Source organism: Mercurialis annua, linkage group LG1-X, assembly GCF_937616625.2.
Source record: "Mercurialis annua linkage group LG1-X, ddMerAnnu1.2, whole genome shotgun sequence".
Classification (NCBI taxonomy): domain Eukaryota; kingdom Viridiplantae; phylum Streptophyta; class Magnoliopsida; order Malpighiales; family Euphorbiaceae; genus Mercurialis; species Mercurialis annua.
Window position 1 is genome coordinate 50,847,506 of NC_065570.1, and position 27,227 is coordinate 50,874,732.

The 27,227-nt window shown below is 31.1% G+C and overlaps 3 protein-coding genes across 6 annotated transcripts; 1 reads left to right on the plus strand and 2 right to left on the minus strand.

Moving 5' to 3' along the window:
• Positions 1–2,742: 2,742 nt before the first annotated feature.
• Positions 2,743–6,165, minus strand: LOC126672744 (uncharacterized). The gene is made up of 5 exons (XM_050366700.2): positions 5,808–6,165; positions 3,540–5,323; positions 3,011–3,425; positions 2,884–2,900; positions 2,743–2,799 (listed from the first exon to the last, which is right to left on the minus strand). Exons 2-5 carry the CDS (start codon positions 5,319–5,321, stop codon positions 2,743–2,745), a joined length of 2,271 nt encoding a protein of 756 aa, XP_050222657.2. The 5' UTR covers positions 5,322–5,323; positions 5,808–6,165.
• Positions 6,166–11,141: 4,976 nt separating this feature from the next.
• On the plus strand, positions 11,142–13,050 carry LOC126685265 (dof zinc finger protein DOF2.1-like). The gene is made up of 2 exons (XM_050379548.2): positions 11,142–11,322; positions 11,958–13,050. Exons 1-2 carry the CDS (start codon positions 11,296–11,298, stop codon positions 12,756–12,758), a joined length of 828 nt encoding a protein of 275 aa, XP_050235505.1. The 5' UTR covers positions 11,142–11,295; the 3' UTR covers positions 12,759–13,050.
• Positions 13,051–20,528: 7,478 nt separating this feature from the next.
• On the minus strand, positions 20,529–26,534 carry LOC126685209 (interactor of constitutive active ROPs 3). Of its 4 annotated transcripts, none has more exons than XM_050379547.2 (5): positions 26,311–26,534; positions 24,793–24,913; positions 23,394–23,562; positions 20,927–22,619; positions 20,529–20,832 (listed from the first exon to the last, which is right to left on the minus strand). In XM_050379547.2, exons 2-4 carry the CDS (start codon positions 24,810–24,812, stop codon positions 20,937–20,939), a joined length of 1,872 nt encoding a protein of 623 aa, XP_050235504.1. In that variant the 5' UTR covers positions 24,813–24,913; positions 26,311–26,534; the 3' UTR covers positions 20,529–20,832; positions 20,927–20,936. The 4 variants fall into 4 exon arrangements, with proteins under 4 accessions (XP_050235504.1, XP_050235500.1, XP_050235503.1 ...); XM_050379543.2 differs by having other exon boundaries at positions 23,394–23,565; XM_050379546.2 differs by lacking the exon at positions 26,311–26,534 and adding an exon at positions 26,252–26,273 and having other exon boundaries at positions 23,394–23,565.
• Positions 26,535–27,227: the final 693 nt, after the last annotated feature.

A 27,227-nucleotide genomic window follows, 5' to 3' on the forward strand; every position in this document is an offset into this window, starting at 1 on the left:
TATGTTTTTGAAAGAGAAGACAAAAGTTCAAAATAATGAAGTTGATCATCGGGTCAGGGGTGAAACCAGTTTGAAAGGAAAGTTCACTAATTTGGAGGCATCTCAATCAAAAATGGTCAATGAATTTTCAGAATTCAAGACATATGTTCACTCCCAATTTGATGAAGTGAAGACCCAATTTGAAGAAGTGAAGAATATTTTGGATGACATAAGGAATGTCATTCAAGTGAATTTCAAAAAACTAACTGAGAAGGTAACTTATTTGAATACAGTTAGTCAATTTTAACTTTTCAGTCAATTACTAAAAAGTTTGTGAAATATTTGTACAGGTTGAGTCGTCCGATGATGGTTCTCCCTCAGAAGCAACTCGTACTGTTCTGCATGAGCAGTCAGTCGATGGCGAAAATGCAGGCAAACATGAAAACGAACATGAAAGCGCCAAACACGAAGTTGCCGACGATGGTTCTTCATCGGGAGCAACTCGTACTGTTTTGCATGAACAGTCAGTCAATGGCGAAAATGATGGCAAAGTTGAAAGCGAACATGAAAGAGCCATACACGAGGTTACTGAATTGGATGAACCCGACCATGATAAATCGAACTACGACAACAATACTGTTAATCCAGTGGATGCTGGATTGAAAGACAAATTTCCCTCGCATTCTGCAAATGACGATGTTATTGTCCAAGATGAAAGCAAGAAGGTTAACTTTTTCATATATTCTATTACATTTTTTTTTTATTTTTTTTTTATGTTATTGTTATATGTGGTTCATGTGATTTTTGAGATTTATTACGTTATTTTATTTTATCCTTAGGTGGATGCAACTGACAACGAAGAACCTTGTTGCTCATTTGATGATATTGATCCGAGCGCTTTAAATAATGCCATTGTCATAGTAGAACAAGAATACGAGAGAGCAAATGCTCGTGAGGTAATATAAGTTTTTTTAATAACATTACATTATCGTTTTTAAAACAATTATCTATAAAATTTTAATGTGCCTTCTGATTAAGTATACTAGTATTAACTATTAGGCATACCATTGGTAACCATATTGACCGTCTATGTTTTAACTTTCTCTTTTTGTTAGAAGCAAATTGTGGCTATTAGTGATGCTGTTCCTGAAAGAATTGTGACGACTAGAAAACGCATTAAGAAAAAAGGATTGAATCCTCTGGATGAAAACCTTGGGACTGATGTTCGTTTGCATGATCAAGATCATTTTCTTGATTGGATTGACGAGGAATTTAGGATGGAAAAAAAGTGAGTGTCTTGTTTCGTCTTTATATTTTTTTGCTTAATTTACTTTTTTATTAAGTTTCACAATTAATGTTTTTTTTATTAAATGAGTAGGAGAGATTATTATGCAAAGAAACATAATATTTTGCCCAGAGGTTTCCATTTCGGAGTGGACTTCATTCGTGAAAAAATTTGGTTCCATACAATAGCTTATACTAAGCAGTGTTTCAATGATTCGGTAAGCTACTCCTTAAATGTTTTTCTGAACCTTCTTTGGTTTGCCAATAGAAGACATTTGGTTAACTGTTTTTTTGTTTACCTTGATAAACAGCATATTGATGTCGGTATGTACTATATTCGCAAGCAAGCTAAGTACCATCCACATAATGGGTTGCGAATAACTACAACGGATTGTCTATTTGACGATAGACTGAACGCGCTTTACAAGGAGTTTGGTAGGACAAAAGGCGATTGTTCTGTTTTACATCAACGCAACACGGTGGCTAGTCATATTCAAGGTTATGATTTTCTATGTGGCACGCATTGGAAGGATGTTGATGAAGTATTGTTCCCGATACACATGCCGAAGAAGAAACATTGGATATTGGGGCGGTTGGTTTTTAAAGATAGGGTAATATATCTTTATAACTCTTTGGATACTCCAACTTCTAACTCTGAAGCCAATAAAGTTGCTGCAAAATACTCTGTTCTGCTACCTATTTTATTAAGCATACTTGACTTTTACCAACTTCGCGCCGATATGGACTTTACAACTGCTGCTTATCAAAAAACTCATCCATGAAGTCATATTTTGAGAAGATAACCGGATTACATTTTGTTTTTTGGTTTTGAATTGTTGTTTTTTTGTTAAATTCTAAATATTGGTTTGTTTTAGTCTGAATATTGGTTTGTTTTAATTTTGTTTTGTGACAGAATATTTTCACGTTACTGGACTATTATGTGAAATCAGTTTGTGCAAACTCTTGTTTTAGTTGGCAGCTTTTAATAGTTGTTGTTATTAATATAATGTTGGTTAATCATTTGTGTACTATTAACATATAGTTGGTTAACCCTTACTGATTTTAATTTTTTTTTCACTAAATGTCGGTTCACCATTTGTGTACATTTAAAATACACTTGGTTAACCCTTTTTTATTTTAATTTTTTTAATCCATAATAATGTTGGTGAACCATTTATGTACCTTTAACATACAGTTGGTTACCCTTAATGATTTCAATTTTTACTTTGCACTAAATGTTGGTGAACCATTTATGTACCTTTAAAATACACTTGGTTAACCCTTTTTTATTTTAATTTTTTTTTAACTTAAATGTTGGGGAACCATTTATGTACCTTTAACATACAGTTGGTTACCCTTAATGATTTCAATTTTTGCTTTGCACTAAATGTTGGTGAACCATTTGTGTACCTTTAAAATACACTTGGTAAGACCCTTTTTTATTTTAATTTTTTTTTAACTTAAATGTTGGGGAACCATTTATGTACCTTTAACATACAGTTGGTTACCTTTAATGATTTCAATTTTTGCTTTGCACTGAATGTTGGTGAACCATTTAATTTATTACCTTAAAATAGTTTTTTTTCCAAACCAATACCATACTATACAATTATTAAGTACTTTATAACCAATAAATGCTGAAACCAAAACATATTCGTCAATATTCATCAATAAATGAATGAAACCAAAATATTCATCAATAAATGCTGAAACCAAAAATTATGTATATATTTCTATAGTGGTATACCACGACAAGTTTTTTTGTTGTGTCCCTTTTTTCCACATTTGCTGCACTTATTTCTTTGTGTTCCCTCCGAATATCCCTTTATTCTCTGTTTCTTAGGCCTTCCTGGTGGTATCTTTGCTATTGGCGGAAGTACTTTTTTTGTTGAAATTTCTACAGGGACATCCCATTCACTTTGATCCGGCATTGGATAAACAACTGGCTCGTATATTTTCATCAAATTCTCCTTTGTGAAAAAATGTGAACAGTGCTGGTAGGGATCCATGTGGTACTTGCAAAATATTGCAACGGCATGTGCACACGGAAGCTCGTCTTTTTGAAATCTACAGCATGCGCATGTCTTTTCACTAAGTTTCACTATAAAACTTTTACTACCATCTTCCACAGTATATACTTGACTTGTAACCGATGGTATAACCTGTAAGTAAATATTTAAAAGTACACTATTAGTTAACTATTAGCTATCCTATGGTAAACCAATTACTGACCAAAACAAATCACTTTCAACAAATTACATATTATAAAATTGTACCTGCATTCTCTGAGCTGTTGCATAATTATCCCTCAGCGCTTCTTCTGCTCTAGTTGACAGTTTAGTTCCTGTATAAAGTGCGACATCCCTATTTTTAAAACTCCAATTTTGAACTAAACGGCGCAAATACTCAAGGAGTGTTGCTACTGGTAACTCTCTAGCTGCCTTTATTGATGCATTAATAGATTCAGCAATGTTTGACGTCATTGTTGAGTATCTATTGTTCGTTGAATGTGCTCTTGCCCATTTCCACAACCCAATACCTTCAAGGTATGGTCGAATCCCTGCGTTTATGCCATCGAGCTCAGCCATGAAGTACTCGCAACCCTGTACCGTGTATGCCTTTGCAGCCCCAAAAAAACATTCCCTCAACCTCTTCGGATCACCTCTAAAGTGGCGTTTTACGTTACTTAAAAGATGATACATACAAATTGCATGAGTAGCTTGAGGAAAAACTGTTTCTACAGCCTTACTTATGCTATCATGCCTATCAGATACAATACATAGGCTGTCCTTTTCTCCAAAGGTTTCTTTTAATTTTTCAAAAAAATATTCCCAAGCAGCATCATTTTCAGAATCCACAACACAAAACGCAAGCGGAAAAATCTTACCACTCCCGTCTTGTGTGGATGCAGTAAGTAGAGTTCCTCCGTAGGTTGACTTTAAAAAAGTCCCATCCACAACAATAACCGCTCTACAATAGCTCCACCCCTTTATAGATGCATCAATAGCCATGAACACATATTGAAATTTGTCACCATCAACTGTCCGCAAATCTACAACTGATCCTGGGTTGGTTTGCACTAACATATACAAAAAACTTGGCAAAACTGAATACGAATCGCGTGGTTTACTTCGAACAGTGTCAAGTGCCTTTCCCCTTGATCTCCAAGCCTTGTTGTAATTAAGAATTACTCCATACTCTCTTTGAATATCAGTAATTATGTTAGCTGGTGTATACACTGTTTTGACATTCAAGAACCTTGATTTTATCACATCCCCGATTATAGAAGCAGTCGCTTGCCGTTTTTCTTCCATTCTTATTTCTAGAGGACATGTGTGACTTTTGAAAAATCTTCTAATAACAAAGAAATTTGTTTTTCCGTCTCTTGAAGCCCTCAATGTCCACTCGCAATTATCATCTACGCAAATAATCACATATTCAAGCTGACACGACTTCCTCACTTTATATTGAAAGTGGTTTTCAATTGCATAGAAACTGAGGCATGATAACAGAATCCTCTTATCTTTGAAGATTTGCCCAACATATATTTCCTTCACACTAGAAGTCGTCACAATTTCAGAGTCAGTAAGTATACTAGTGGTGTCCTCTTCTTCTACTTCTGAATTTTTGCATATCATTTCTGCATACTTCACAATATCAAATGTGGCATTACTGAAAACAAAGTTTTCTGCTTGTTCTTCATTCGTATTTTGAACAGGTACACAATTGATGTCAACGAGTTGCTGATCTTCAATTTGTATCCTTGTGACGCACAATGGAAAATTTGTCGTTCTCGCTTCATCTCTTTTCATTTCAATGTAGAAGTGTAGGCTTTCATTGTCCTCAATATCCAAAGGTTGTTGGTTTGGTTCCAATTGATATTTAATTTCCAACTTCGTTTCCCAATTGTTCACTTTCAGCATACCACAAATCATGGAGTTCAATGTTTCAAAATCTGCATCATCTTTAACTAGAATTCCTTTTATTCTGTAATTTGAGTACCTAAACCCTTCATCCCATTCTCCGTTGTAGTAAACAAGTATTTTAAATGTTGTCATTTCTGCAAAATAACATATATTTCAAATACAAATAATATACTTTTTGTAATCACAAACAACAAACAAATGTTAGTAATTGAATTAACAGCTTTTTGCTGAAAACTTATTATTTCATTGACACACTATTAGTACACTATTAGTTAACTTAAATTTTTAAAACAATTTTTTTTATAATATCCTGGTTTTATAATACAATCACTATATTCCTAAAATTTTGCATAAACTACAATCTGAATTTATAGTCCACTATTGGTAAACTTCAAATTACGATCAAATACTGGTAAACTTCAACTTTCGATAACATACAGACAATTAATGAATCAACATAAACAATTTATCACTCAACATTTAGCTACAATCAACGCAATTTTACATTGTTCATTATTGTTAACATATAGCTATTTTCCTAACGTAACAATGAATATAGTTCATCAATTTGTTTTTCAATATCAGTTTTCAAAGAAAATAAAATTTCATTCATCAAACCTGGATTTGATCCCTTCTCGTGTGATGATTGTTTTAATTCTGATGAATTGTAAGTCTCCTTCTTCTATGAATTATCCTCTCTCCTCTAATGAAATTGCTCTCCGATTAATTGTATTACTGCACTCAATATTTTCCTTTCTTCTTGCGTTGTTCATTATTCAATTTGAAAAGATCTTCATTTGAAGATTTGATTTGATTGCGAGAGAGATTATAGGAGGATAATTGAATTTCAGTTGGGTCTTACCTATTTTAATGATCAACGTATTTTATCAATTTGGAAAAGTTAGTTTTGAGGATTAAAAGAAAGACATAGTAACTTTCAATTTTTAAAGATAGCCCAGTATCTTTGAGAATATTATTGAATATATTAGGTATTCCTTATTTTTTCTCTCAATTTAATTATCTCAGTTTTCTGTTGAACTTAAATGCTAACTCCATAATTAGCAAAACTCTATTTTCAGAATTTCAGATTGTAACTCCTTGATGGAGTCTGCCTTCTGATCCGGTGTATAGCCTGCAAAATAGGGTAGAAACTAATCGGACGGTGTATGTCCGATTAACTCTTTGATGTTAAAGTCAGTTTAGACTTTAAATAGCGCTTTTAGTATATGAATGCAATTGTATGTTTAGACATACCTCAAACTTTTTGTATAGTAGTTGGCAGAATACCTAATAGACTTCAAATAGAAAAGTGATTTTTACTAAGTATTTTGATTAAAGATACCACTTGAATTCTTTTAATTTTTATAATTAATATACTTATTACTACTCACAGTGTTTGATATATATTATATATACTTTATGCCTATCCTGTATTTCTAACTAGTTTTATTGTATTTGTATACTTTATATATACATTATGTATATTTTGTATATATAATTTGTATATCAGTAATATTATGTTCAGTTAATGTTTCATTTTGCTTGTGCAATTAATAAAAAAAATACTATATTGAAGTATTTTGATTCTTAAAATTAATATTTAGTATACTAGATATAAACTTTATGTATGTCATCTATATACTTATATATGCTTTATGTATATTTTATGCATATGCATCTACAGAAATCACATTACAAATTATGTAGTATACATATAGTATACTAGAAATTCAAAAATTAAGTTATTATATATATAAAATACAAAATATTATATTAGAAGTTTGTATATCAAGAATATACAAATAGTATAACAAAAGTATACCAATAATAATACCAAAAGTACACAAATTACGCTAATTATATAGCATAATCAAATATTGATAAATCTCATAGAAACAATCTCCCTCTTCGATAATCATCCTCAACAATCTAATGATTTTGATGTCAATAATAATTTATTCGTATATTTTTTGTATTATTTTAATAAACATTGTTCGTATTAGTTTTATTATACTTTTTGTATACTTTTCACAAATAATGCTCAATCAAAACAAGGCAAATTCTAAGCTATTTCAACGTTTTTCTCACCGAGCAAAACGAGTAACCTTTTATTGTGCTCGGCGAGCAAAATACATATAACACAGATTACAATTTGTTAGAGAAAGCTTATTGTTTGGCGAGGAGACATGCATCAATATACCAATCAAGCCACCGCCATCAACATAGATTATTATTGTTATAAAATTAAAGTTCTCGCAATAGAAAAAGAACATAATTATCGCTGATGAAGATTATGATGGAGTAAAAGAGTAATAGATGAAAAAAGATGTTGCTAACTACAAGTAGGTCACATTTTATATGAAAAAAAAGGGTGGAAAAATGAAGAGGATGAGAAACAAAAAGAGAGAAGGAAGAAACAAAAAAGTAGATGAAAGGAAAAAAAGAAAAAAATTACATATTAAATGAAAGAAAAAAGAATAAATAAACCATGTATTTGATAAAATTAAGTGTTTTGACCGTACAAAAAAAAGCACGTAAATTTGAGATTATTTTCAAGACGCACGTACTCTTCTTAATTTTCTATTTCTTTTTTAATTTTATCTCCTTCATAAGATAAAATGTTAGGACCTTACTTTTTTATTATTATTTATATTTTTTAGATACAATTACTTGCAGCACCATAGTAAACGGTCTATTTTTCGGGATATGCTTTTGTCCATTTCAGAATTTCGACCAGATTATAAGAGACTAGGTACTCAATAGGCCAAACGTATATATGCTATGTACAATAGACGTTCTAATAATTAATATTCAATAGCTTAATAATTCTAATAATTAATAAAAGTTTAAGGGAACAACTTCAATATTACGTATAAAATATTTAATATATTAATAATTATAGTAATTAATAATTTTTTAGTCTATTATATATATATATATTAATTATTAAAACATCAACAGTAGCTATATTTATATCCTTAATGTTTAAATAGGTTATTTTAACGTGAGACATGTGTTAGCATACTTGATGATAGACACTAGGGAATTAGGTAGTGATGACTGATGAGGTTTACTCGTTACCAAAAATGTTCTCAGATGAACCATCGCCAAATCAAATTCCATTGTGGGCTAACGCCATTATTTGCAATCAATAACCAAAGTAAGCAATTCAAAGATATAAAATAAATGGATAAAGGGTCATTTCACCCCTTAATTTTGATCAGAATCTCAAAAATATTTATTGAAAGCATTTTCTGACAATTCAATAACCTATAATTGAGCAACTTTAGTCACTTCAACTCATGAACTGTTGGTTTAATAGATATGCACAGTTGATCAATGCTGCAATTCAGGATTAAAATGATTCAAATTGGATAAATTGTACATTTAATTATCACATAATTAAACAGAAAAAAATTGATTTCAATTGGGAGACTGAATTAACTCCTTTTTGATAGAGAAATAATATAAATATGTTTTCTTCATAATATAAAGCTAAATTGTTAATATATAATGGTAAGTAGTTTATTTTACTTATATGGATAAATTATTAATAATATTTTAGTAAAAAGTAACAATATGGGTCAAAAATAATTTAATATGTATTTTAAAAACAACCAATTTCTTTGAATATAGATATAAAAATTTGAATAAAACACTAAGTTAATGAAAGGGAGCCTAGCATTAGATACTTTGTTTGCACTTCCTCCTATTCCTACTTTGTGTTTCATTTTCAAACATTGTCCCCAATTCATCATTATTTGATGTCCACATCATCAAGAGCTTCAATAGACTAACAAACCCACCCAACAATTATTCATATCAGGATCTAAATCACCCCCTCAATCAATCCTTATCATAAAACTTGTATATTAATGGACCCATCCTTTGCCTCCACAATAGTCCAAAATAATTCACAACATACTACTATAAAAAATCAGAGTAACCGATTAAATATTTAAATTTAATTAATTTGATTTAATCAGAATGAGAAATAATTAAAATATAGTAATCAAATCAATTTTAATTTGTTTTAAATGTAGTTTCAGCGATCTTATCAAAATTTGATACTCGTAATTTTATAAGAAAATAATTTTCAATAAAAAAAATCAAATAAAAAATGTTATAATAAATTAATAGATTGTAGCAACAAATTGAATCAGTATGAATGATCAAACCAAAAATAATAGTTTAGCTTATTCCGCTATTTATTCAGTTTTTATGGTTAATTGTCCAAATAATATAGCTTAACAAAAATATTTAATTGTATAATGATGAATTTAATATTTTCAAAACTAAATTTCATATATATTATACAATTTCATATAATAAAGCACAAAGAGAAGTTTAAATTTAAAATTTTATTATTATGTTTTTATTAATATAATCTACACATGTTAATTCATTAATTTTAACTATCTTTAATGGGTTTTTAGAATTTAATGTAAAGAAATGATAGCTGAAAATATAAAATAATACAACTTATATATATATATATATATATATATATATATATATATGCTTGTGATCATAGAACTAAGAAAAAATAAACATCTCTTAAAGTGACAAATAAAACATGAGGGAATAAATATTATTTTAATTTATAATACCTCTTAACTATATATTTTTAAGTTACATCTTATCTATTTTCTTGCTATTTAACATATAAACTATAGTTTATTGTCAATTTAATTTTCCCAACACTGCATATATACAATACATATATCTATCTATCTATAATTTTTGACATGAAAATTCATTTAATGTCGTCAAAATAAAATAAATCTATATCTTTTTTTAATATTGAATAAAAAATAACTAACTCCATTTGTGATTATTGAAATGAAAAAACTTGCACTTGATGTGCAAAATGCTACCGAATATAAAATTACTTAATTAACATTTTTTTTATCATTATCTTAATTTTTACCATCGTAAATAAATTATGAGAATATATTTCTATATGAGCTTCAATCAAAATTTGAAGCAAATAATTTTGTTTTTCAAAAATGTCATGTTAGCTTGCATAAATTTATTTCACGTGCTTTTCAGCGTTTAATTGTATGCATTTATCCGCAATTAACACATTATGATAAGAATTAAGTAATTGTATTGTTGAAAATGGGGCTAACCATCACCCGGTTTCAAATTGGCCAAAACTATAAAAAAATTGACAAAACTTTTTCGCCAGTTCTATTGAGTTTCGAATTTTATTTGGTTTGGATTTATTTATGGGTCCATGACTTTTAATCCAAATAAAATGGTTAAAATTTAGATAAAGTAAAAATATATTGCCCATAAATTTGAATAATAAATCACACATTTAATTTTTTTACATATATAAATTTAACTTCTCAACTAGGGTTGAGTTCGGTTTGATTTTTACTCAACCCTAGTTGAGATGTTAAATTACAAAAAATAAAAATTCAGTGACAAGAAAATATAGTTAAAGAGCTGTAGAAGTTGAAATTAGAGGGTAAATTCTACATTAAGCCAATATAGATTAAAGCAGATACAGAATATGATGGATAGTGGAGAATGGGGACCACCAAAAAAGTAGGGTCGAATTGTATAGTTGCAGCCACGCGAGAGTGGGGTCCAGCAGAGGGACCAAAGAGTTGGTTGTGGCTAGCCTTGCTGTCCGGCTGGCGAGTGTTTATCCCATGCAACCGTTGCGCCACGTCATTTTTACATCAAGCCAATGAGCATTTGCGATAGAGAATCTTTTAATTAATATTTATTTTTTTTATCATTCAATTTTCCACATGGCTAACGCACAATTGGTTTGTTGCACGAATGACATGGCGCAACGGTTGTGTGCAATAATTTTTTCCGGCTGGCTGGCTCATCATCATCCTATAAAAATAAATTTAAATTTCATTCTCTTTATTAAAATTATTTTATTTAACTTTTAAGAATTTTATTTTGTGCTTTCTCTGCGTGCAAGCTTTATATATATCTCATATCTGAAACTTCAATTTCATCATTCCTTTAAAGGGCTCTTCTTGTTTTCTCACTTTGCATTATCATCACTTATAAATCAAACCCTAACTCTTTTTTAGTTTCGAGAAATTAAATTAAATTAAAGTTTTTGTTTCTTGCATGGATGGATCTTTCTAGTGGACATCACCAGGTATTGTTTTCACTAATCTATTCTTCTGTTTTTTTTTATATGTTTTGAGTCTTTAATTTATTTTTTAGCTCATCAATACAATTTATACTAGATTATGTATATATACTTTCTGGTCTTATGCAATGAACTTGTTTTTGGTCACCTTTTTGTGATTTCTTGGGTTAAATTTATAGGTTTTATTGAAGATTATTGGATTTTCTTTTAAAGAAAATGAATTCTTCCTTAATTTTTATCAAATGGATTTCAGTGATTTTAATTGAGATTAACTAGCTAGGTTTTTGGATTTTTGAGTCTTAAACTAGTAATTTTAAGCATCATCTTTCTTCTTGATACAAACTAAAAGAAAAACAAAATTAACTTTATGATTTTGAAATTTCATTTTGAGTATATAGTTAAATGGGATCTTTTAATTCTTCATTTTAGTTCATGAAAAATAAAACCCTCATGCCCTTGATGATTTACTTGATTTATTCAAATCCAAAATTTGCATTTTCTCTCTTGTTCTTATGTTTCCACTTTGTTTTATTGAATATAATGCAATCAATAAGTAGTTTAATTTCTTTCAATTACTTCAAATGAATTCGTTTGAAGCAAAATTGCCCTAGCTAATTGATTTGAAATTGGTTGAATTTCAGGAAATGGCTACACATTCAATGGAAAACATGTTAGTTTGTTCAAAACCAAATCAAGAAATGAGAAAAGCAAAACCACAACCGGACCAAGCAATAAAATGTCCAAGATGTGATTCAGCCAACACAAAATTCTGCTACTACAACAATTACAGTCTCTCACAGCCAAGATACTTCTGTAAATCATGCAGAAGATATTGGACTAAAGGAGGCACTTTAAGAAATGTTCCGGTAGGCGGCGGTTGTAGAAAAAACAAAAGATCATCATCATCGTCATCATCTTCGTCGTTAAAAAAGATACCAGATCATCCTCACCATCCCTTCATTAACCCTAATAATACTACAAATCCGCTTACTGGCTATGACCTGTCAATTCTTGGAAACTTAAACAGTATTACCCATTCTGATAATCTCATTCTTGAAAACCCTAACCCCACTTTTCTTGATGCTTTAAGAACTGGGTTTCTTGAAACCCAAGAAACCAGCAGTAATTTTCAGAATTTGTATTATGGGTATGGATCAAATGGTGCCATTAATGAAATGATGATGCCTTATGATCATCATCAAGATCATATGAGTGGGAGTGAAGCTACACAAGCTGTAACTGTGACAACAATGAAGCAAGAATTTTGCAATGGTAGAGAAGAAGAAGATGATCATAATAATACTAAGGTCTTGTTTGGCTTCCCATGGCAGATAAATAGTAATAATAATGATCTTGATTCTGGAAGAGAAAATTGGAACAATTATGGAGTTCTTGGTGGTAATGCAGCTTGGCACGGACTTATTAATAGTCCTCTAATGTAGAACAATTTGACGGGAAGATCGAATTTGAAACTATCGGGCGGACGGAGCGACGGAAATTTTTTTATTTTTAGTTTAAGTATTAAAAAGTTCTCAGTTTTTTAGACTGTTGAGTTTTGTTTTTTGTTTTTTTTAAGAGATTTTGATTCAACTGAATTATAAATCTCTATTTTTTTTGGTTATCCTTTATTAGTTTCTTGTTTAATTTCCTTTTATTGGTTTATTATAATACTAATGTTAATGAAAAATTAGGGTTTTGATTAGATATTTGAAATGAAAGTGATGTTTCATGTGATTGTCTGTGAGATGGGTACATATGTTCTTTGAATGACTTTGTTTGTGTTTTCCAAGATATTCTCTCATCATTGCTTTCTTATTTTCAGGTAGATTCTACCAATTAAAAAAATTCAATTATTACTGTAGAAGATTAATTAAATAACAAGAAATTATCCAAATAAATAAATTAATTAAATAACAACAATAATTGAGTAGTTCTATTTTAGCACTAATGTTTAAAAAATATTTTAATTATATGATATGTTAATTGGTAATTTGTTTTTTTATAATAATAAATTTTGGTATTTTTTCTGACATATTTATATCTCATGTGTACTACAAGTACTGTATTTTTCCTTTATTTAATAGCAATAAGCAGACTTTTAAAATTTAGACAGCCATAGCGATACAAGTACCGAATGAACCACTTAAATAAAAATAAATTTTATATATATGTGTGTGACTCTCATAAGGTAACAAATATTCAGCATATATATATTACCTTCTTTTAGTTAAAAAAATAATTATAATTAAATGATGAAAATGAAACTGAAAGATTTTTATAGTTCAACCCATTTAATTAATGGATTACTGTTTATTCGGAAAATTTAAACTGGTTAAATCACATTTTTAGTTTTATAAGAGGAACCAAACTCATGAGTTGCCATTTGATTTATGAATATCTAAATACTTGAACCAATTAACCAGTTTGGTTTTTAATTAGTAGAATATTTGGAGTTAATTAATTATTTAAGTATTAATTTTAGAAAACGAGTGAAGCATGAACTAAGCGCCAATTTCGGTATAGATTTTGTTGTCTCAACCAGACCAAATCTAAGTTAAGATTTTGGCGTGAAGGAATAGTCAGTGACCAGTTTTGTTTAATAATATTAATATAGTTGTAGCCAAAAGCACATTAGAATATCAAGCTGCCATATAAGTACATATATTAATTCATTAGTTCCATTTTAGCAATTTTATTTAAGATCTAGAGTTTTATTTCAGTTCATTTTACTTCCAAAAAATTTGTATTCTTCTACACTTATTGGGACGAGCATTTGATCGCTTTGGCTAAAATTTAATTTTTTTTTAATGAACTAATCTATTATTTTATACTTTTGATTGAACCGACCAATATTTATACTTCTAATTGAACTGAATTAATTTAGTAATTGAAATAATAATATAAAATCCAAATAATATGAGCTAAAATTAGTAAACAAATACTTTTTCTATTAATTCAATTAGTTCTGTAATTTGTGTATTAAAATTTTCAAGTTAAAAAATAGAAAAAAAGTTTATAATTAAAAATACCAAATCAATCAAATACTTAAATTTATAAAAAGATTTGGACCAACCTTTTAACTAAATTATATCAGTTTGATTACACAATAATTAATAATACTTAGAACTTCATTACGTTCATACTTTAGCTTTCTGACTTTGTGATATTTGTATGTGTATCTTTTAAATTTTCTAAACCAATTGTTTTGCAATGATCCATTAGCTTTAGGACAAATTAGAGAAGCATCATTTTTCTAAAAAAAGCATTCCATATGCTAATGTTACTATTGTCAGTATGATATTTATATATTATAATCTTAATTTTGTCAAAAAAATACATTATACTTCTCTTTGTTTTATTTACAAAGTGAATGTGGACAACAACTCTCTTTTAAATATTTGATTGTTCCTTTGAAATTCTAACCTAATCTACAAGTTGCTAAGTCTTCGATAAATTTACTTAACATGATGTTGTCTGCTATCTTTTTACTTTATAAATTTTATACAAAAATACTAAGAAAAATGAATGTTAATAAGACTTTTTGATGTGTCCATTTACACAAAACAAGCGAATTACGGTAAAATTTACTCGACGGAACTAAAATCGATTATGAATTGACTAATTTGTAATTAGTAACAAAGTGCCAATGTGTATAAATTTTAATTTTTATAACTTTTGTGTATCTCATAACCAAATAAAACACCAAGATCACAAACAGATTTTACTAACGGAGTCGTGGTAAGAGTGGCACGCTTACTGCACCAAAAGAGAGACCGTAAAATTAGCCGTGAAATTCAATTGCCACGGGCGGATTCTTTATCCACCTCATCTATACTATATATAAAAGTATGGATGGGAGGAGGGGACATGCACATTTACATTATAAAATCCGGGTTCGATCCCCGACAACGGCGCCAAAAACTTGATGCTCAAAATCGCAAGTGTACGATATCGATAAATCAAGTAATATAATGATAAGTAAACGTCGAACCCACGAGGGATTTAATTTAGTAGCAAAATTGTTAATTAAGAATTATTTAAACTAACAAAGATGAGATTTGTGTGATTTTAATTAAAACTAATAAAAACAGAAAATAATGATCTAAGAAATAAACAATAACGACAAATAACTCAGAATATTGCTTTCGTATGAATTATCGATGCCTTACAAATCTAATTTATATCAAATAATTTTAATTGTTACATGCAATGAAGGATAGATCGAAGATACTAGCTCAATATTCCTATAATGTTAGTAGCCTATTGATTATAACCCGTTACCCCAAATCACCCTTACTGTCACGGCTTACAGAACGATAGAATATAAACGACAATTTATAATCAGCGCATTATCGATTAGTTATCCACATAGACCACATAACGCAAACATGGTGGTCAAACAATGCTTTGTAATTATGCCTTGGTTACCCTTTTCCAATTAAATTGCTTAAGTCCCCTCCTCACAATTTATTCTAAGTTTATGTAATTGTTAGTTACGCAATCACAAGCATTACTCTCAATAACTAAGGATTGCATTAACAAAGAAAGATATAGAAATTAGTTTTCAGAATTTAAACCTAGCATACAAACTACTCACAATATTCCAAGTCAAGAAATTTAGCTAGACATAATTGAATTAATTAAACAATCAATAATAATAAACATATTCAAAACAAGAGATTGAAATAAAAATAATTGAAATAAAAACCTGGAATAATTCGGAACACAAGCCTTCGAATCAAAGAAGTCTTGGAAATAACTCTTAAAAAACTAGAAGAGATTAACTAAAACTTAAATTGTTTGTAAACTAGAAAAACAATGAAAAACTAGATGAACACATAGCTTTGAGTTGAGTCTTTATATAGGAGAAGTTGTAGTAGTCTATTACAATTGAAATTCAAGTCGAGGTAAGAATCCAATTAGAATTAGGACTTGGATCAAAAACTCTTCGTCAGACATTTCTGTCGGGCGGCAGGACATCTTTCCCCGGCAGGAATGTCTGACGAAGAATTTTTGATCCAAGTTCTAATTCTAACGAAAAAACAACCGGAAGAGACAAATGAAAAATCAAACGAAAAAGAAGAGAGAGAATTTTTAGAGAAAGAGAAGGAAAAAAGAGTGTGACTATGTAAAATTTTAACCTAAAATGAAATAAGACTTCTATATATATAGTAGATATTTTTATAAATATGTTTGTTATTAGTGTAGAGTGGGAAATTATGAAAAGATAGAATAAAAAATAGTAAATACTTTTTAAAATAGTGTATTTAACGAATAATTTAAAATAATAGTTATTAATATATTATTTATATATTTAAAAAATTGATAAAGGATAAAAATAGAAAATTACACAAAATAACCAATTTAAATATTATATTTTTTTAATTACTGTATTTGTACAAATGATCTATTCCCTCTATCTCAATAGAGTTGCTTATATTTTTTATATTTATTTTTTGAAAAAAATTCTTCACTTTTAATAAACAACAATTTTTAAGTTATTTGTATATTGTTTCTATTTAAAATACACTATAATGAGTTAGTATTTATTGTTATTTATAAATAAATGAGATTTTGTGACTATATTAAATAAAGATATAAAAAATATTATTTAAAAAAGAAAAATTATAATATCAATTGTATTTTTTAAAATTGTATGACAATGTGAAATGAACAATTTTATTGAGATGGATGAAGTATTATATTGGGATCGAGTGAGTATTTTTAAGGACAATTTTGATCAAGAACAATTGGATCGGTGGAGAATTGGAGGACAGGCACTAATGAAAAAAAAAAAAAAACAAGATAATGACATCTTAACAAAGACCAAAAGCAAATAAGAAACACAATCAAATAAAGAAATGGGTATTAACTTTGGAAAAAAAAATGGATACTCCCTCCAGTCCATAATATTTGTCGTATTTGACTTTAACACAAGAACTAAAAAAATAATTAATATGTCTTAATTTATAAACATTTTTACTAAATTAACCCTATATTGAAATTTGTTTACATTTATAATTACTATTTTCATTTATTTATTGTATTTTTTTAAGAAATTAATGGAGGCAAATATGGAAAAATAACAATTAATACTCTTTTGATATTATAACATGATAAATATTATGGACAAAAAAAAATTCTCAAATGCGACAAATATTATGAATCGAAGGGAGTATTAACTATTAATGCCACGAGAAAGTGAATAATAATATATGCCAAATTTTATATCATTAGATGGTGGAGTGTGGGGCACTAGCTAGGTTTAATATTATTAACACTGCGAATATTAATTATAAACAAAATAAATACTAGAAATTTAATATTTAAGGTAAAATCCATTTTTGAGTCTTTGTACTATCAATTTCTGTTTCACCAAGTCCTCGTACTTAATTAGGTTAGTAAGTTGTCCCTCTACTATTATTTTTGTCCGCTTGAGCCTTGAGGTCTTCAACCAAACGTACATTAACTTGTCTGTTAAAAAATGAACAAAGGATCACTTTACCCCCTAAATTTGGCGCAAAGTATCAAAAACGTCCAAATTAGCAAAATGGGATCATTTTTACCCTGAACTTGTCAAATTTGGTAAAAAAAACCCCTCCCCACTCTCACTTAAGAGAGTGAGATACACTCTCCGGTTTTCAAAGGTGGTTTTTCTTTTAAGGTGGTTTTAAATAAAAAAAAAGTTTAAAATAGTCCTAATTTTTTTCAAACATTTTAACTTAATACCTAATAATTTAAAAAAAAAAACAATTTCACTCCTTCAATAATAAGCTTAAAATAATAAATTAATCCTCTAATTTTAATTTTTTTACAATTTTTTTTAATTTATATAGATATCAACAATTTTATAAAATTAAAAACCGTAAAAAAAACTATACACTAAAAATTAAAATCAACCCTTCGGAATAAAAAAAAATTAATTTTCGAAAAAAAAAAGTCTGTTTTCAGGCGAGGAGGAGCTCCTCCTCGCCTGAGAAGAGCTGCTGCTCCGGTAAGGAGCAGCAGCCCTTCAAGAACAGATGTTGCGATCTGTTCTTGGGCAAGAACAGATCGCAACATCTGTTCTTGGACAAGAACAGATCGCAACATCTGTTCTACCTAGAACAGATCAAACGATCTGTTCTTGCAAGAACAGATCGTTGGATCTGTTCTTGAAGGGCTGCTGCTCCTTACCGGAGCAGCAGCAAGAACAGATCGCAACATCTGTTCTTGCCCAAGAACAGATCGCAACATCTGTTCTTGCACAAGAAGGATCTGTTCTTGGCGAGAACAGATCCATGATCTGTTCTTGATTCAAGAACAGAGAACGTTCTTGAAGGAGCTGCTGCTCCGATGAGCAGCAGCTCCTCTTCTCCGGCAAGGAGGAAGAGCTCCTCCTCGCCGGAAATGAAAAAAGTTTTTTTTGAGTGTAAAAATATCTAAAATGGTCCTTAGATTAATTAGAAGTTAATTATGATTAATTAGAATTCAATTAGGAGTTAATTATAACTAATTAGAATGAATAATGGTTAATTAGAAACTCACTCTCCATTTAGGGTGCCACGTCAGCGTAGGGGTGTTTTTGTACCGGTTTTGACAAGTTCAGGGTAAAAGTGATCCGGTTTTGCTAATTTGGACGTTTTTGATACGCTGTGCCAAGTTGAGGGGGTAAAGTGATCCTTTGTTCGTTAAAAAATTTACATTTTATCTCCTAAATAGATAAAGGAAAGCCACATCATGAAAAATGCATTTCCCATTTATGCACACATAAAAAATTTATACACACACATATTTCTACACAACACAATTTTCTGCACATTGAAAATTTCTCGACATTAAAAAATTTTGTACACAATTTTTGCAATTATGGACATTAACTTTCTACAGCAAGTAAACGTTTTGACAATTCAAATTTTTGTACTAAGACCAATTTTCTGCAGCAAACTCAATCATTCTGAAATACGGAGACAGCAAGCTCAAACTTGGTTGCAGACTAGTAGCACAGACATTTCATTCAATCGACGTGTCCCGTTTCGGAAATGTTTCGACATTTGATGTTTCAGACATGAAACTTCATTCGGAAATCTTAAAATAACATTGTTTTACCGTGTTCAAGTGTCATATCTCCCCGTGTTTGTATCTGTGTCTATGCTACCTAGCTTACAGCTTGTTACATTAATTGCTTTGAATAAAATCAACTACAAATTTCAATATCAACAACCTATTTCAAAACAAAAAAAAAACTACAGAAGGCCAAAATAATGTTGATATGTAAATTTCAATTTGTATCAAACTTAAGAGATTTAGCTTTTGCGGTATTTGCAAGCCCCTAGACTGTTCCTGGGTTTGGAGGAATCTGCTCAAAATTAGACCAGCTATAGTTCCTTTTCTGAAGGACTCTCTTAGACGCGCATAGTATATATTAGGTTGGAGATCTCAACTTGACAAAAATAATAATAGAATGACTACTTACTAACCAAAATGAGGTACAAGGATGAGGTGAAACAAAAATCGATAGTACAAGGACTCAATAATGGATTTTGTCAAGGACTTAATAATGGATTTTGCCAAAAATTAAAGTGATTTATGTCCTTTCAATAATGTGGATCATAGCGAGTTCTATACTATATGCTCTACTGCAATGAACAATTTATATCCATGATTACATAATAGTTACTTAGCCTGATGGATAACATAATTTAAACATCTTTTTACTTTTTATATATTTAATAAAAACATTAAATTTAATAATTTTACAAGCAATTCTAACTTAATTTTAATTTTTTTGATTTTTCACATAACATGTATAAAACCATAAAAATAAAACAAACATCTAGAGATAATATATATATACATAAGTAATTCATCATTAAAAAGGGTAGAAATATGTCTCACTGTTAAAACTACTAATGCATCTACTAAAAGGATGTCAACCTGGATAAGATATAGTTAAGAAATATGTATATATCTAAAAAAAATTGTGATGTTGATAAAATATAGTTATCTTATGTCACAACGGTATTCATCCGTCAAATATTTTAGTTAATTCCATCACTAGATAAAAAAAATTATGTAGTAAAACTCCACACCGACATGATAATGTCGTAAAAATTGCTCTACCATCACTCCAATAAATTCTGTGAAGAGAATATGCCACTAGAAGATCCACAAAATAACACTCACAGAGGAATTCAAATACTTCAACAAAGAAAATATAAAACAGCAGAAAGTAGAAAGCTTGAATTCATTTCAGTAATAAATGCAGACCAAGCAATATTAACAGCTAAAGGTAATATTTTCAACAACTCCTTAGATAGATTACATGCAGATAAATATATATATGGTTAATCGGGTTTCACTATTTCCTCGAGTTCATACGTAACTCCTCTACGCAACCTAGTCATGCAAGCATTGACATGTCAACAGAAAAATGATCATTACCACAACAACACTCATGGGCATAAGGAAACTAGCCAGAACTTCAAAAATGTCAGTTTCTGATTCGATTAGTTGAATTCCGATGTCGCTTCATATCTGTCACGAGAAAAAGTGATATAAGGTCGAAGGAAAATGATGAACATCAACGAAACAATATACTAACTATCAAGCAGCATTGCACCGCACACACCTCGCATATTCTATTTTTGTGGTTTCTTCCACAAGACACCAATCTTCTTCAGCATGTTTCCATTTTTCTTCTTTAACAGATCATCATCCATGTCTTCGTTGAAAGGCGATCCCATCTTTCCGGTAACAGCATTATAGTTGTCATCCAATGAACCTGTGCGGTCCATGAACTTTCCGTTGTTTCCTGCTGAAAGCATAGCGGCCGCTGCCTCTGCAGCCTTTCTCCACTGATCGGACTGTACCTTTATCTTTCTCAACTCCGCCTCCATTTCAGAATTAGCGGCTTGTGCTGCGTCGAGCTGCTCCGTGACCCTAATTACCTTCTTATTTCTCCTATCCGCCTCCTCCGTCATAAGGCCAAGCTTCATGAGAGCCTCCCGTTCAGCAGTTATCGCTGCCTCCAGTTCAGTATCCACCTGATCGTTATTCCCTTTTTTCCAGTTCATTTCCCTTCTATTGGTTTCTGCCTTCAGTATCTCATGTTCCTCCGATAAACTTAACAGTTCAGTCTCCTTATTCATTAAACTCACCTTCAAGTTCGCAACAGTTTCCTCCAATTTTCCAATTTCATTCTCTAGTTCAGAATCTCCTTGGCGAGATAATCTGTTCTTAAGTTTCATGTTCAACCCTTCGTTCTCCTCAGATATTCCTTGCAGTTCAGTTTCCTTGTCCATAAGGTCAGCCTTCAATTCATCAATATCGGCTTTTGCCTGCTTCAGTTCTGCCTCCAGCTCAGTCTCTCTGAGAAAAGATCCAGATTTCATCTGTTCCACCAGCTCACAAGCACTTCTAATCTGAACTGTGCTGTTGATTTGTTCTTCATTGCATTTGGTCTCAGCAGCTTCAAGAGCAAATCTCAATCGTTCCACTTCAGACCGCAAAAAACAAACCTCTGCTTCAAGCTGGTTTGCTTCTTGTAACCGTTCATTTTCAATAACGGCCTTCTCAGTCATACGATCATTTGCAGAATCTACAGAAATGATGGTGTTAGCATTACATAAGTCTGCTTCAAGTTTGCGAACAAGTTCTTCCAACGATTTCACACGAGCCCTTGACTGGTCTAACTCTGAAGCAATGCAGTTATAAGCTTCAATAGCTTTTGAGCCGTCTGATCTGAGTGCCTCAACGGAACTTTTAGCAGTTTCCAATTGCAGTAGAGTTTCACTAGCCAATGCTTGGGCCTGCGCTTCCGAGTCTTTGCTATCCCTTAGCTGGCTTTTCATGTTCTCCACAAGAGAAAGAGTGTCCTTTAGATTCGCTCTCAAAATCTGGAGTTCCACATCTACTGGTTGCGAGTGCGTGTTTTGACCATCCCCGGATTCAGCTACCATCTCAAGCTGAATCTTGAGCTGTTGAATTTCATTCAAGGCAGAGGCTAAGGCAGCTGAGTCAACTGAGTGTTGCTGTTTGGTAGCCTCAAGTTCTGACTGCAATGCTTGGTCCCGTTCTTGTGAGACCTTCTGAAATTCCACAACACGGGCCTCCTCAGAAGAAGAAAATTCAAGAAGCTGCTTTTGTGACTCTTCTAGCTTCGATGATATGTCTAACAGTTGTTTCTTGGACTGTTCAGCGTCTTCTGCAGCCTCATTCTTACGTGATTCTGACAGACTTACCTGGTCCTTGGACTTTTTAAGTTCCTCCTGTAGCTGAGAAACCTGAGATTCCAATTCAGATATTCTGCTTGGTCGCTTCTTCTGGAGCAAGAAGATACACAAATATGAGGACCATTTAAGCAATCTATATGGACACTTTATCCAATTATACTCTCCATTACAAATCATGAAACATAGCTAAGAAGTCAAAATCAATCCCCAAGACACGAGAACCAGGCAGGGGGAAACAATGTACAATTCGGACATGTACCTACATCTATTTCTAAAAGAAAGTATTACTATGCTCATATCAAATCTCATTCTCAATTCCGGATTTTCACCTATTATGAGACTAGCAGGTAAATGGCAAACTGAAAACAAGTTGCTAGATATCTATCACAAGAACAGTTGAATTGTAAGGTGTTGTATACATAGGAGCTATGTTGCAGGAAACTTATTAAGCCCTATGTTACGGCATTTCATTTCTAATTTTTCAGAAACATTTTGAAACTCTAAAACGTTATATTTATAACCTGTTTTTGTAAAAAATATTGTTTCATCATTTTCTACTTCAGTGTTTATGTTTCCGTGCAACATAGCAGAATAGACAATACCAGCACATTATACATATCATAGAAATTTAATGCATTATCCTATTTGTTCCGAATATGAAAAAGCAATTGGAAAGATGCAATATACTGGCCAACGCATAACTTGTCAAAAAGAAAATCAAGGAAACAAATGTCTTTAGATATAGCTTCTTATATTTAGTGCATTGAGATGGTTAACACACAACCTTCAGATACTTAATTACAAGCCTTAAAACATTGTTTATATTAGGCAATTCCGAAAAGGCGTGCAGCAGTTAATGAGTACCTCAATCACTGGGCTTCTGGGTGACCGACGGTCAATAACAGTAGGACCTCTCTCTTTTGGTGTTCTAGTTTGACTTGATGAAGATGCAGAGTCAGACTCTAGTCCTGTTGTTTTAAGTTGGCGCACGGCTCGAGGACGGACCTTTTGTGGTGCTTCTGAGGAGCCACTTCTGCTATAGAAATAAACAAATTACAACTCGGAAATTAAATGATCTTCCAGCAAGCATAGACCGGTAGGAAAAACTTCACATTCAAACTCAGGAACAGTAAATTGAGAGATAATACAAGAAAACAAGCTGAAAGGTGAAGCCTACAGATACTGTTGCATTTAGGCTGCATTTGGATTCTACCCGATTGCGGGAACTAAATGTTTAAATAAATATTATGTTTGGACTTTGAATAAAGTTTAAATAAAAAAATGAATTTAATTGAAATTCAAGAAATATGGCAGACATGTTAAGAAAGTGCAAGACAGAAGGCAATACTGAGTTTTAAATCATCCTGGAAATATTAAGAGCTAAAGAGTTTTAAAACATATTAAATTTAAGTATCAATTATGGCAATGTTTACTGAGTTGAAGCTTCAAAACTAAAATCTACACGTCCGAAAACAAGCATATTCAATTGTGTAATCAAAAATTTCCTTCTAATAGACATTACTAGCTACTTTTGACCAAGATATATGCGCAGGAGATGGGCATTTTCTCTCGAAAGAATTGCATAAACCCAATTACAATTAACCTTAAAAATTAAGAAAAAAAAAGAAAGATTAAGAACTACTTAACATCAAGACTCAAATGTATTTTTTGATGAGTTGGCATAATTGAGAAACAAGAAAAACGTTTGCTTGACAACATACCAGCTAACTACGCGACAATTATTCAAAGACATTGCCTTCAGCAATACACAATTGAACAAACAAAGGTCCACATAGATGCCCCAGCACCGTTGCAACTTAATGCAGGAGACAAAGAAAATCCAATTTTTTTTGTTTGATCCGGCGTAGAGGAACGAATCACATGTCACGAGTACTAGATACACTCAGAATCACATGTCACGAGTACTAGATACACTCACTCGCAACCAAAAATAGACATCAATAATATCTTGACACTGAAAGTTTATAGAGAAAAACAAACCACAAGTCTAAAAGTGAAAGACTGAAGTGTCTCTCAAGAACATGAGAGAGATAAAAAGAGACTTCACTAGCCACCAAAATATAAAAGCATTTAACAAAATCACGTTACAACCATGACCTATCAAGCAACGATCTTTACTGTGTGAAATTAGCATTTAATACCAGATAAGGAAAAAAGAGATAAAGAGTCCACCTAAAATTCTTAAACCATTCATTTATGCACTTCTTTGATTATAAAGTAAGAACATGGAGAAGAAAATTACCTTCCTTTTGGAGTCTGCATAGTTTTTTTAACTACCCTTAAAGTGAAAAATGGTGGTATATGTATATATCTACTCTGAGTTTTTTCACTTCTCTACTTCAATGCTCTCTGACCCACAAAACCTGTAACATACCAGAAAAGATCACAAGCAAGGACACAAAAGAATCCAATGTGAATGGTCCATAAAGAAGTAAATTAAATGATATCATGTAGAGCAACAATGCCTTCTTATCATCATGATTTATGTAGCAATAAAAGCAAAAGATAATGTTGGCCAGGGCCAGCCAGCCAATAAACCAACAGTAAACAAAAAACAAGAGATAATCTATAGAAGGCAGTTTTCTCGACTCCTACGTTTCGACATTTCATTGTTGTTCATAAAAACGCTTCTAAAACTACGAAACTCTATATTTATAACCTATTTTCGTAAAAAGAACAACACCGTTTTTCATTTCGACGTTTCCGTTTCCGTTTCCGTGCCAAATAAGAGCACAAAATTAACTATCAGCCAGTTTACCAAACAGAACTTGACAATCATTTTACCTCTGTTCTTTATCCATTCAATGCTACACTATCAATCTCATAATAACCTCATGCAAACATTATTCTAGTCAATCAGTCCTAAGGGTCCTACAACCATAATACCAGGTAGTGGTGCAATTACACAAATAACCCTAAAGATTACTACAGTTTCAGAGACAAGAAGGGCAATTATGTAATTTTGTAAACTCCTCCATTTTTGCCGTGAAATTAGGAGCCTCCATTGATGATAATATGTGGGGTTTGTTAGTTTGAAAAGCTAATAAGGGAAATGAATAAATTTTTCTCAAACCTGTTCTCACTTTTGTCTGGAAACAAAAACTGCCAGTTAGTAATAGTAAGTAATAACTGCTAGATTTACTTTCTATCAAGGTAAAATGTTTGCAAGATAATATTTTCCTAGGAAACAAACATGGAATCAAATGTAGTATGCAGCAGATAAAAGGAGATCTTGATGAATAACAAATTAAAAATGAAAAACACTTGAAGCTGTATAAGATTCGAGTACTTTAGTCCTTTGAGATGACAAAACTAACACAGTGAAAAGAAAAAAAGAAGTGAATAGACTGCTCAAAGCTTGAGAGCTTTTTGAGACTCGAAAAACGAAGTCACTGTTACTACATTTTCAGATTAAACAAAGACTTTTCAACAAAAATCTCAACTTTTCAGCCAATTTGTTTTTCAAAAGGAACATCATTGCTGTCTGAGAAAGCAAGTTCAACAACAGAGAGCTCAAATTCACAAAGAAAATCATTTTAAAAATGTAGAAACCTCAAAAGAAAACAACTTTTTCTCTCAAATGGTGGTGGCCAAGAGAAAAAATGCAGATAAACAAATGAAAACACTGTTCTAAGTTGTGGGTGTCGTTTAAAAATGTAAAAATGGATTTATTTTCATATAAAGACATGGTCTTTACTTACCTTAAACTAAGACAGAAGCAGAAGAAAATGAAAGAAGTAGAACTGAATTAATCACTGACCTTAATGCTAAACTGTATAATGAAGCTGTCAGAGAAAAAAGAAGTGAGAAGCCATGGAAATGAAAAGGAGGAAGAATGTAGTTGGGTTAAAGCACAGTTACCGAGAGGTTATCTTCTTTGTTTGTGAATGATATTTTAAGAAATGGAGTTTAAAGTGTTGGAAGTGGTAGAGTGTAAACGCAGAATAATACAAATGCTACTATTTCAGACTCTACATACTCTGTCGTTTCATGATATTTGGTTTGGATTTAATTGTTTTTCAATCTTTTTAAAAGGTCCACCTCATTGTATGACTTTCTATTTATTTATTTCTTTATTTCTTTATTTATTTATTTATTCTATATAAATATAATGTGAGAGTTTTGGCTTAATTTTTTAAAAATGAATATAATAATTCTATTATGTATGTGCAGCGACCAATTTTTCAAAATATGTTATATGGTGCAAACAATTAATTTTTTCAAAATATGTTATATTGAATTAATGAATAAAGGATCATTTTACCCCCAACTTGGCACAAAGTATTAAAAAAGTCCAAAGTAGGAAAACCGGATCACTTTTACCCTGAATTTGGCAAAACCGGTACAAAACACCCCTATGCTGATGTGGCACCTTAAATGGAGAGTGAGTTTCTAATTACTCATTATTTACTCTAATTAATTATATTTAAATATTAATTAATCAAAATTAAATCCTAATTAATCTAGGGGCTCTTTTAAACTTTTTTTCAAAAAAATTCAAATTTTTTTTACAGCTCCGGCGAGGAGGAACGGAGCTGCTGCTCCTCTTCTCAGCCTGAGGAGCGATTTGCTCCTCAGTTTGGCGAGGAGCAGATCCGCTCCTCGTTTTGACGAGGAGCCGATTAACAGACCCATCGTGGGTCTGTTCATCTTTTGATGAACAATACGTGGGTCTGT

Bases quoted from the DNA above. Each gene is read 5' to 3' on its own strand.
- LOC126685265 (XM_050379548.2), top strand. From the start codon at position 11,296: ATGGATCTTTCTAGTGGACATCACCAG. The intron at 11,323-11,957 runs GTATTGTTTTCA...GTTGAATTTCAG, and splicing joins TTTCTAGTGGACATCACCAG to GAAATGGCTACACATTCAAT.
- LOC126672744 (XM_050366700.2), bottom strand. From the start codon at position 5,321: ATGACAACATTTAAAATACTTGTTTACTACAACGGAGAATGGGATGAA. The intron at 3,426-3,539 runs GTACAATTTTAT...ATTTACTTACAG, and splicing joins CAACAGCTCAGAGAATGCAG to GTTATACCATCGGTTACAAG.
- LOC126685209 (XM_050379542.2), bottom strand. From the start codon at position 24,282: ATGTCTTTGAATAATTGTCGCGTAGTTAGCTG. The intron at 23,566-24,250 runs GTATGTTGTCAA...TTATTTCTATAG, and splicing joins AATTGTCGCGTAGTTAGCTG to CAGAAGTGGCTCCTCAGAAG. The intron at 22,620-23,393 runs GTACTCATTAAC...TTCTTGCTCCAG, and splicing joins CCAGAAGCCCAGTGATTGAG to AAGAAGCGACCAAGCAGAAT.